Source organism: Argiope bruennichi, chromosome 6 (genome assembly GCF_947563725.1).
Source record: "Argiope bruennichi chromosome 6, qqArgBrue1.1, whole genome shotgun sequence".
Lineage (NCBI taxonomy): Eukaryota > Metazoa > Arthropoda > Arachnida > Araneae > Araneidae > Argiope > Argiope bruennichi.
This window is the reverse complement of record NC_079156.1, coordinates 106,609,386-106,621,276: the sequence shown is the minus strand read 5'-3', so window position 1 is coordinate 106,621,276 and position 11,891 is coordinate 106,609,386. Positions and strand designations below refer to the sequence as shown.

Below are 11,891 nucleotides of genomic sequence, written 5' to 3'. Positions count from 1 at the left end.
GGTGATGAAACGATAAAACTAAAATTTTATGTTCTAGTCCATTTTGCTTATTTCAAAGACCACTGTCCCCTTACGATTAAAGATGTGTAAATCTTAAGCTAAACTTTTTGTAGTTAAATCATGTTCTTTTCAACAGAAAGAGGTGTCTGGTGTGTGAAAATCAAACAAAAAAACACACACTGAAAGTTGAAAAATTTTTAAAATCACAATACAATACATTTCAGTTAAAACCACATTGTAGAATCAATTTTGTACAATCTCGTAGAACATCTCGAATCGGAACAAAACCAGTTTATATAGAATTGTTTGAGTATTTACTCCATGAATAACAAAATCACAGACTTAACAAATAGCGAGTCAATAACACGAAGGAACAGTGTGCGTTAGACATGCAGCAATACACTGGCAACAATCACAATTCACAACCATTTAAACAAGAAATACAACACTGAAAACAATGAATTTCAGTCACCAGTTTAATGGCGGCTCGTCAACTTAAAATCCAACAGTTCTGTGAACGATATTTCACAAGGGCTAAAACGTTATCTGTCAATATCAATAGGAATATTCTATCTTCGACTATACATGCAATCTGATACGTTTTGTGTTTAACGTTATAAAGTTAAGAGAATCGAGTTTGCAATTCGAACCTCTTCCCATACTCCTGTTGGATTCAAAATTTACAGTTTTGATGTCATGTCAAAATTTATTTATCATGCCGAATTTCTTTTGGAGTTAGCGTTTTCACATACTCATGGACATTCTGTCCAATCGATAGATATAGTCAAAAATTAGATCTGTATAATTACAGAATAAAGATCATAAACTAAAATTCACTCATCTAAATGGTTACGAATATGAATTATCGCATATGAAATAATAAACCGACAGATATGGTCCAAAATTTGATATAAATCTAGAATTCTAGCCATAAAACCCCATACCAAATTTCATTTATATAGATCGCTCTATTTTTGAGTTGTTATGCTCATATATATGTTCATTGATATATGAATAGACTTTCTTAAAAATTTTTTTCTTCATTATTTGCTTGAAATGTATAATTTTGGTTTTCAAGACTATATTAAGACTTCTATCTTGTAAAGTTTCTGATACAACATATTTACAGAATATGATTTTTTTTTTATTGATTCATGAAAGTTAATAAAATCTGTAAATTCATTAAAATCTCTTAAGTTCGGATTTATTTTGTAGATTAGAAGTCTCTTTTTGAAGTGATAAAGTAAAAACTGCTGTTAAATTTTATCAAGCCAAAAAAAATTCATTGCAAAATATTTAAATTAAACTTGTATTTTTGCAGCTTTAAATAAACATTATTTAACGTTTTTTTTCAATTTATTTAAATTGAAAAACTATATTTAAACAAACGCCTTGACAAGACAATTTCATATAAATCTAGTTTCCGATTAACAGAAAAAGTTTATATTTCCATCTTTTTTTATGTGAACAATTAATTAAACATATATATATTAGAGTAAAATAAAACCAGCGGGTGTGGACTCCCTTAAACTTTGTCGCATACTTTCCAATGAAGGCCTTGTTCGCCTTTCTCCGCATAAAATTGGGGACCTTGTGAATGGCCGCGAATACCTTGCATGGCATTGGGGAACGATAGTTTTGAAATATAGATCTTTGTATGAATCTAGCATTTTAACTGAACCATGTATTTTAGATGCCTCTTGTTGGCCAAATGAGACAAAAATTTGAGACGAGGTTGGAACACTTGACAGTTGTTCAGCTTCCAGTTGTCTTGTCCTAGTCCTTGAAGTTGAAGTCACAAGATAGCGTACCGATTTTCATTGATTTAAGTCTTTGCATTAATAAAATATTTCGTTTATATATGTACTAAAGTACAGACCGATAGACGGTCAACCTTTCTGAGAGATTTGTCTCCAAATTTGATAAGAATCTATATTTTAGATGCAAATCTGCGTACCAATTTTATTTTACCAAATTCTTTACATTTTGTAGTTGTTGAGTTCACTTGTACCAAAAAGCTGGACAGATAAAATTTTATCTGATTGGATTTCGTTCAACAATTGATAGAAATCTACAAATTTGGTCTAAATTTCAGCTGTCCAGCTCAAAACGTTTTTGAGTTATTCCGTTCACAGGCAGACAAAATTCCGAATATATGCTTTTCGAACTCAGAGAGGTCTAAATGTGGAAATTTTGCCAAAATCTCGATTTCAAATTTTTGGAAGATTACAAATCTTCTTCTGATGATGCCGTGTCCGCGTTACCATGGAAAGGGGGTGCAGTAGCTTCTGAGGGTAAAGACCCCTGAGCAACCGAGAGCAGAAGTCTGACTTCTAGCTCATATGAAAATGAAACTCTCACATTCGCTTGCACAATCCCTTTTTACAGGGGGGCACATTCACACACCTCACAGATAGAACACAGATGAAGAACAACTATGCCCAAACCGGGATTCGAACCCGGAATGCCCAGGTCTAAAACCTTCTGCTATACTTCGTATCCGAGAAAATAAAAAAAAGTGAAGACAAACAAGGCAGTTAGGAGATAAAGGAGAAAAGATTGATGCCAGTTTGTGATTTTATTTATATTTAAAGATGGTCTGGTTTTAGAGCAACCCATAGGCGCTTCACCTTTGGCATTTGAGCACAAATACAATTATTTAGAATAAAAACCTGGCATTCAATATTTTAGTTTCTAAACGCCTCAGTACTTTGGAAAGTGATATAAGTTCTTTTCATTTTTGATCTCAATTGCAATTATATAAATGCGAATACTGAATGGTTTAACCCTTTCTAGAACCGTGGGAAGTATGCTTCCCACCAAATTTATCAATCTTGTATGAAATTATGTAGGTTGGCATAAGTTATGACAATTTTTTTTAGTAAGTTAGAAACTTAAATGCTTCAGTTCTGTATCTCAGACGAAATGATGCATCTTGATTTGTTACTTAATTATTAATTAACCAAATTAATTAATTAATCAAATTAAATTTATCTAATAAGCTAAATGAATCCCTTTTCTTATTCTAATTTCAAGCCAAAGAATATTTTAACATAACATGACTAGAAAAAAATGGCCCTTTAAAGGGTTAACAGGCAGTCGGTCAAAATCGTACTTAATTAAAGGAAAAAACAAAAAGAGATAAATTTTACGAAATAAATAAATTATTTTCTGGAATAACGTAGGGCCATTTTGCAACTTCAATAGACGAGCCGCCACTGTTTCGTTTACATATATGTCAACAACAACCACATTTAACAACCACTGAAATACTAAATACATCACTGCAAACATTGAATTAAACTCTTCGGTTACACATGAATAGATCAACAACAATCACAAATCACAGCCATTGAAACAAGAAATACACCATTGTAAACAAGGAATATCGCCTCTCGGTTACAAATGAATACACAATACATAGACATATTCAATATATTACATCGATTGTAAAAGAAATGTACCATCAAAGACAATGAGATTCCACTCTCCAACTTCTGTATTTGTGCATGATTCAGTAAACCATGGTAAAGATCTTCATTCAGCCAGATGCATTACTGAATAAGCTTGAACGCCTTGAGAAAATTCCAGAGGGTACGAACGCCAGATTATCATAGCCAGCAGAGCTGCTTCCATTGGTGGAACTTCCAGAATCTTCTGCTTCATGTTTTGGATGTGAAAGAGGGAAATCTTTATTGGATGAACTGGGGGACTGGCTGCCATGATTAAAAAGTCCACCAAGAAAGAGAATGGATGATGAATTCGACGATGAAGAAGAATTCAAATTTGGATCATTGGCAATTTCTTGAAACATCTGAATCGAAATTTTTTGATGTTGGTCATCTGATTCTTGCTGAGGAACAGGAGACGAATGACTTTCTTTATTGGTTGAAGCAATGGATTGTGTGCTGAGAAAGAGGTTTCCAAGGTAAGGTACTGACGACGTACTTGACATCCAGTTTGAATTGGAGGAATTCGAAGAATTTTCTTCATCGCTGTTGTCCAGTGTCATCTTCTGGGTGCTCGTACTAGCTGTATCGCTGGAATCATCCGACATTATTCCCTTCTGACTTTCTAGGGAAACTGCATCAGATTCTTCACTCGGATTGAAATATCTGCTGTTATCTTCGTCATGCTCAGAGTTAAATGATTGGGACTGTTTAGCCATGGATCTTCGTTTAATGTTTTCCAGATTACTAAGCTGCCTTTTGAGGAAACTTATGGTGCTCAAATCATTTAGTGGACATTCTTCAACAGTATTCAATTGCTGATAGCTACTTGGCTCCGATTTTGTTGGCGAGATCTTTTTAATGACAACTGGGAAATCAGGATTTTTGTCTGACTTGATGAAAAGCTCTGAAGTTGTCGCTGGTCTGCCCAATGTGCCGTCACTCATTGAACGGGGTTTTATCATGAAGTTTGGATTTTGTGTCGATGGAGTCATATTCAATTTGGAATTTTTTAGACCCATGTTTTGCAGTTTAGAGGAAATGTTTCTGAATGTAAAAGCACCGTGTTCAGCATTATCAGCAGCGTTGGATGCAGAACCGGAAGGGGTGTTTGTGAAGGTTTTCGTAGAATCATTTGATTGTGGTTGGATGCGATGGCAGCTCCTTGGAAGAACCTAATCGAGAATAAAATAATTTCTTTGTTATTCTCTGAAAATATGGATCAAAATACATTATCAAGATAAAGTTAGAGCTCTAAAATATATCTATAGATAAAAATACATTCTTACAAAGTATGATTAGGAAAATTTTATATACAGTACACGTCCGAGTATCTGGTTCGAGACTATCCGTCCCAATTTTCTTTCTTCGTAATTAAGTGACGAATTCAAGGCAATGTATTGGTATAATTACCAAGCATTGGAAGCGAGCTTCTGCTACAATTTTCTTGCGTATCGCGTACAAAATACAAGTTGTGACAAGAGCAGCGTTCTACTCTTTGCCCATTGTTTTGTCAATATGTAATGAGCGTCTATTATGGACTTTTTCAAAAACTGAAAACTGTAAGCTTTGACTGTAAGCTATCTTATAACGCTTATTATCTTATAATGCTTAAATAACGCTATTCAATATATGTCTCACATATCCTCGTTATGTGAGACACATATTGAATAGTGTTATTTATGAAAGTTGTTAACGTGGACTTCTCTTTTTCTGGGTGGTTACTAAAATACAAAATTTATCTTCGTAGGGTCCTAATCAAAAGGGCTTAGCATAGCAAGGATTTTTATCAAAATTTCAAATGACAGTAAAGAGGAAAAAAGGAATGCCCGGTCCATGAAAGCGATGGCCACATTGAAAAAAGAGTCTATGTCCTCGCCAGCGGATTGAATGACTCGAATACAGTTTCATTTCTGTAACTCAATCTTCCTTTGCGACACTTTCAGAAAGTGATTTGATATATAACCATACTGGCTATTCTAACCCACCCAGGTAAAGGCCTTAGGATTAAATTTGAATGACCGGATCACCTCAACAACATTGACGGGAACTAAGGTTGAGTCTTGGCCACACCGGCCACGGTACAACCCTTCCCGTGGGAAGCACGTCCATCATCGATAGGAGGTAGCTGACCCCCACAATTTCTGTACCCACCTGGGTGGCGAGAACCAACTACCATGCTGGAAGCTTCTCATCCTCATTTCTGAGGTGCCCCCCACCCAATGAGAGTGATTTGATGTATAAGTCGGTATTGTACTAATTTTGCATTTTTAAATTTCATTATCGATTTATGATACCATTGCCACATTTTCTCCATCATCAAGTTGGCATTAATTTTAATCACAACTCCCCATTCCCACATTAGTTCCTTTATTAAATTTGGTGGCATTTCGGATCGAGCGAGCTACATATGGCTCCGAGTAATCAAATTGCATAAAATTCTATGTCCAAGAAATGGAAATATATCATGCACATTAAAATTTGCTGTGAAAACAAGGATTTTCCCTGATATTCATTGCCAATATATCAATCATGCATTATCGAAAAAATATATCTCACCTGCATGACAGTTCTAACGAGTTTAGGTGTGTATGACTTCTCCCTGTCGTCTGGTCTTGGCGAGTCCTCAACTCTTGTAGAGGTTTCTTGGCGAGGTTTTGTTGCTTGAGCTCGGGCTTCGTTCTCTTTGATGATATTCCTGTTGATGTGAGAAAGGTATTATAAAACCGATTTAAAAATATATCTTGAATTTAAAATATAGCAATATGATGAAGAAATAAGTTGACAGAAGATAATAAATGTTATGTAAATTGTTTCGAATAATGTATAGTAATTTAATTGAAAACTAACCACCCTCAGCCACCAATGCTTCACCAAAATTAATGATTGTTATAAATTTCATACAAATATTTTATATGTAACTACACTTTAATGGTTCCATATTAAAATATTCGACAAATTTTGGCATGCATGTATTTTGTACTATTTTTTACACTTTACGAACTTATATTCATTGTATTATGTGCTTACCAAACTTACTGTCGTTTAATTTAAAACTTGAATTATTAATATAATAATTAAATAACTAATCCAATAACATGTTTGATTAACCAAATGTGAGGATAGAAAGTAGAATTATTTAGCATTAAAATTCATTTAGAACTAAAATTTATAAAAATTTATCTGGTTTGGAAAATTAAAGGCCCTGTAGAACCTGTTTGGATTGCAGATATCAAGGATACAAGGCCCTTGATATCTGTAATCCAAACATGTTCTAAGGGGGTTGATTGTTTGATATATTTATATAATGATATTTCTTTTCGATTCGGTCAAATCGCAAATATACATCATTTTTAACTACAAATTTCATTGGTGCAACGATTTGAATGGTCAGCATAAGAAATAAGACAGAGAAATTATGAAATAAAGAAAGACAATTTGCAATTAGAAGATGGATTATCTAAAGTGTATCTTATTTATACATTAATGTTGGTGTAAAAACTACTAAAATAATAAGATTTCAATGTCTAGCAAAATTTGATGCCTAAAAAGATTTTATTTAAAAAATCATGAATATCAAATTTTAATTATAAGAGGTTAAAATGAAATTAAACATAGCCAATATTTAAACCACTGGTGGTTAAAGGCAGCTATATTATCAATGTTTGAATAATTATAGGGAATTAAAACTGGCTTGGCTTCAGGATGCAAGAGAATTTTACATGTAAGGATCAAGAGTCCTTTAAAATATTTTAATGATAAAAAAAAAACAAGTAAAAAGGCATTGAAACTTGAAACTTACTTGGCTTTTTTCTTGAGAACTTTCTGGGCCTCTGGATAATTCTTCAGTGCTTCCCACAGGTCATCTTTACTGAGAACGAAAAGATTTGAAAAACCTTTGCTTCGAACATCTGCAGTGCGTCGGTTACAACCAGGTATTCCCAATAAACTGAAATAACACATAAAATTCATAAATCAGGATTCTTATAGGCGTTAATGGTGCTTTGTGGATTAACGGTATGGCATTGGACATATTTTTCAAAAATGAAGCACACCCACACCTATACTCACACGCACCCACATCTACACCCACACCCTTTGACATATTAGATTCAAAATTTGGCAGGAATATACATTTTAGATGCTGAATCTATGTACCAGATTTTATTTATCTGGCTCTTTACGTTTTGTAGCTATCGTGTTCACTTGCACTCGGCCAGTAGCCTTGTGGTCAGAATTCGGCTTCAAGGCCAGAAGGCTCAAGTTCGGCACCCGATTCCATTTGGCGTTTATGTTGTAACATTCCCCGTTTCCCAGTACTGGTAAGACATTTACAGCCAGCTGTGTCGTCACTGATACTAAACTCCTCCAGATAGCCAGATGGTGGATCTTTTCACCTGGGTGGTCGCATCTGTTAATTAGCGACTGCAGTGATAGACCACATGTGGGAATTCCTCGTCCAAGAGATATTGAGAGCACCTTCAAAGAGAAAGGGGTGTCCAAACATCTGGATGCTAAATGTTTCTCATTGTGAAAGGACTATGATAACTCCGTATTCCAGAATAGTCAGTTATGAAAGGTGCATCATTAAAAGGATCTTCCCACGACCTACTGGCGCCGCTGAGGGAGCATATTGCTGAACCCCGATTAGCCGGAAGAGAGCTCAAATGACCAATGTAAATTAAGAGGCGGAGATTGTCGCCGAAAAAAAGTGCGGAGATTTTTTTTGGGGGGAGGAGAAGAAATGAATTGCAGGAGACTGCTGGACTACGCCCACGAGTTCGGAGTCCGAGAACTATTCCTGGAGTGGCCGTGTTGACTAACGACCTGTTAGTTACTTGTGGTGTTGTTTCTCCGTATTGATGGAGAACTGAGTTTCAAGATAAACCTTCGACTTCGACTGTTGTGTCTCCTACTACAGGTGTAAATAACTATTTATTTAGCCAAGATTAGAACAAGTTGTTCTTTGGTATATATAGGGCTGTAAAATAAAGAATTGTCTGGAAATTCTGCTTCGTTATTTGATCAGTCTAGATCAAGACATTACAATATGGGCATTTTGCATGCTGATTCCTACAACCTAGGTCAAATGTCTTTTTGTTGGTATAGCACGGAAGTATGGAGAATCTGTAACCTCGCCCTCTGACAGGAGCAAAACTACTACATCCGTCTTTACAGACTCACGGGTTATTAGCTGACATAATGTTGTCAGCTTATAGGGTATTAATGTAACTAAGCTAAAATTAAATTAAACTGGGTTATGATAATTCCATAACTAGTTCTTGAGTTATTACTTTTACATAAATGAAAAAGTATCAACCGACAGACGTTCAACCCTTTGATATATTAGATTCAAAATTTGACAGGGATATACATTTTAGATGCTGAACCTGACGGCGTCCTGGCTTAGGGGTAGCGTGTCTTCTCCGTGATCTGGGCGTTCCGGGTTCGAGTCCCGGTTCGGGCACGGTTGTTCTTTTGCGTTCTATCTGTGAATGTGCCCCCTGTAAAAAGGGGTAGTACAAGCGAATGTGATGCATGAAGTAGCTTTGTCGTACTCTTGGCCCTAGTTGGCGCAATTTAACAAACAAGAGACACTCACTCGGCTTAAATCGCTGATAGATAATGTCAGCGGGCTTCTAAAGTTCCATAAGTTACAACACAGACGCTGAATCTGTGCACCATATTTTATTTATCTGGATCTTTATGTTTTGTTGTTATCGTGTTCACTTACACTCGGCCAATAGCCTTGTGGTCTGAATTCGGCTTCAAGGGCAGAAAGGCCGTACCTGATTCCATCAAATATTTGGCGTGTATGTAGGTCTGGGGCATGCCAATTCCTCCGACCTAGATCAAACGTCTTTTTGTTGCTATAGCGTGGAAGTATGGCGAATCTGCAGCCTCATTCTCTGACAGCGATCAAAACTATCACTTTCGTCCTTAAATAGGCCTCATATTGGACTAGAAAGGGACTTTAATATAATTAAACTAAAATGGGACGTTAATATAACCAAACTAAAATTATATTAAACTTGATTATGATAATTCCGTAACTGGTATCATCTTTTTACCCTTCAAAATCAACGTACCAAACACGGACCTCTGAAGTCTGCTTCAAGACAAGAAAGTTCAAGTTCGGTACCTGATTTCATAAAAAAATTTGCGCTTATGTGGGCATAATGCATGATGATTCCTTCGATCTAAGTCAATGATCCTCTCGTTCGCATGATGCAGAATATGCGGTCTCGCCATCTGATAGCGAACAAAACTACGACATCCGTCCTTAAATAGACTTCATTTTGTTATAGAATGAGGTGTTAATATTACTAAACAAAAATTAAATAAAAAAGGATTATGATATTTCCGTAACTGGTATCATCTCCTTACCCTTCAAAATCAACATACCAAACAATAGACTCACCTGATTTCTCCAAAGACGCTACCCTTGGTCAGAGTCGCCAGCACCAAGTCATTTTTGTCGCCACCTAGCACTTCGACTATCCCTTTATTGACTATGTACATCTCCTTCCCTACTTCACCCTGTCGGAAAAAAAATGAAGTTTTGACCTAAAGCATTTCATCGAATAATTGGCGGAAAAGTTTCAAGGGAATGTGTTTACCTTTCTGCAGATGTAGTCTCCGGGTAGAAAAAGGACGGGTCTCAGTTGTAGCACCAAATCTCGCAGCAACGCTTTGTCACAGTCCTGAGAAATGAAATTCCGGGATGTGAAAACGATTTCTTCGTATATTAAATGTCAGATCAAGACGAATTATGACCGCTTAAATTAGTATTTTTGATAAAGCTACGTTTTATTGCTTATTCTGGTTTATTTTTAATGTTAGATATTTTTATGATTAGAAAATTTTAGTAATTATCTCATTAATAGTAATGCTACTGTAATTCCAATCAATAATGATTGAATTGATTTAATCAATATATTAAATTATTAAAATGCAATTTAATTAAAAAATTAGATTTCAATAGTTTTTTTAAATGGTGCTAAAAATACCAAGATTAAGTTAGATGTAAGGAAAAATTAAATTATTAATTAAAGAAGGAAAGAATTATTAAATAAAGGTGATGTAAAGAAAAATTAAATTCTCAATGGAAAAAAATTAAATAACCTTCTTGCCCAATTTTTTTCTATTTTTTTTAAAGAAATTATCCAAAAACAGTTAAAAATTCATTTTGAAAGACGCTTTTTATAGATATATTTTAAAAGATTGTTAAAATATCATAAAATATAAAAGAAATGATGAAGATCTCTAATTTATTTTATTATTTCAAAATAGATACAATCGAATCGTATCAGACAGACAATCAGAGTAAACACACAGACAATCAGATAAGCAGACAGGCAATTGGAGAATTGTATTATCAAGAGCCTATACAACAAAAGAACAATCTTGATTTGCTATTGCTATACTAATCACTAGTCCCGGAAGTTTTTAAACATAACCATGCATTTCTGTTCTGAAAATTAATTTAGAATAAAGATTTTATTTCCACTAGAGGTCTCCAAATTTTACACTTTTAACAAATCAAATCACAATATCAATTTTCGATCAAAGAAGAAAATACCTAAATTAGTAATTTCTCCCTTAATGAAATTATATAAGATACTTACAATTTCGCCTGATTTCCAAAGAGTAAATAGTTTGTTGCTTTAAGTAGCAAAGCAATAGCAATACTACTACTACTACTATTAATAATAATTTTTACAATCCCAGATAAATTTTTTTCAAATAGTAATTTTTTTGTCAGATTCAGTGGCATGAAACGGAATTATTATATTGTGATTATATTATAATAAAATACATTGAATGAAGGAGATATTAATCATATTTATATTTCATTTGAACAAAAAGGCAGAAATAATAACTGCATTTTAAAGTTTTTATTATATATAATTGCTTATTTTACAACTAAATTTAACGTAACTTTTACTTCATTTTTAAGTTTCCTTTTGCTGATTTTATGAAAGATAAGAATATATTTAAAAAAAAATTATAAACGAGAGATGAAGAAATAAAATGTATGCGATAAATGATTTATGCGCATGTTACACATCAAATTCTTCGAATTCTTTAAAAAACAGTCAATCAAATATGTATCATGCAAGAGTTTAAATTCAATGCTATTGAAATTATTTCAGCCTACCTTAAACAATTGGACCTTAACCAGAGTTTTATAATGGACGTTGATGGCGACATCTGTCTTCATTTTTCTTGGCAGAGTGTCCAAAATCTTGCTCACATCTGTAAGTATGTGTTGAGTGTTAATTAACGACCGCATCGACAAAAATATGAATGAAGGTATTAAACATTATTATTGCTGAATAAGTAACATTTTAGAATCAAAATATTATTGTATAAGTTATCATTCATGAAAAATCATAAGGTAGGTAATTATGTTAGAAACTCGATTTTTTTTTGCGAAAT

At 34.1% G+C, this 11,891-nt stretch overlaps 1 protein-coding gene across 4 annotated transcripts in view; it reads right to left on the bottom strand.

Moving 5' to 3' along the window:
• Positions 1 to 236: 236 nt before the first annotated feature.
• Positions 237 to 11,891, bottom strand: part of LOC129972351 (cyclic nucleotide-gated cation channel beta-3-like) — a 102,409-nt gene continuing 90,754 nt past the window's right edge. For all 4 annotated transcript variants that reach the window (XM_056086462.1, XM_056086464.1, XM_056086463.1 and 1 more), the window contains 6 exons: positions 11,611 to 11,708; positions 10,070 to 10,153; positions 9,871 to 9,989; positions 7,252 to 7,398; positions 6,009 to 6,147; positions 237 to 4,624 (listed from right to left, as the gene is read on the bottom strand). In XM_056086462.1, the coding sequence (XP_055942437.1) occupies positions 3,542 to 4,624; positions 6,009 to 6,147; positions 7,252 to 7,398; positions 9,871 to 9,989; positions 10,070 to 10,153; positions 11,611 to 11,708 (1,670 nt within the window). In that variant the 3' untranslated portion in view covers positions 237 to 3,541. The remainder of the gene's footprint in view (positions 4,625 to 6,008; positions 6,148 to 7,251; positions 7,399 to 9,870; positions 9,990 to 10,069; positions 10,154 to 11,610; positions 11,709 to 11,891) is intronic.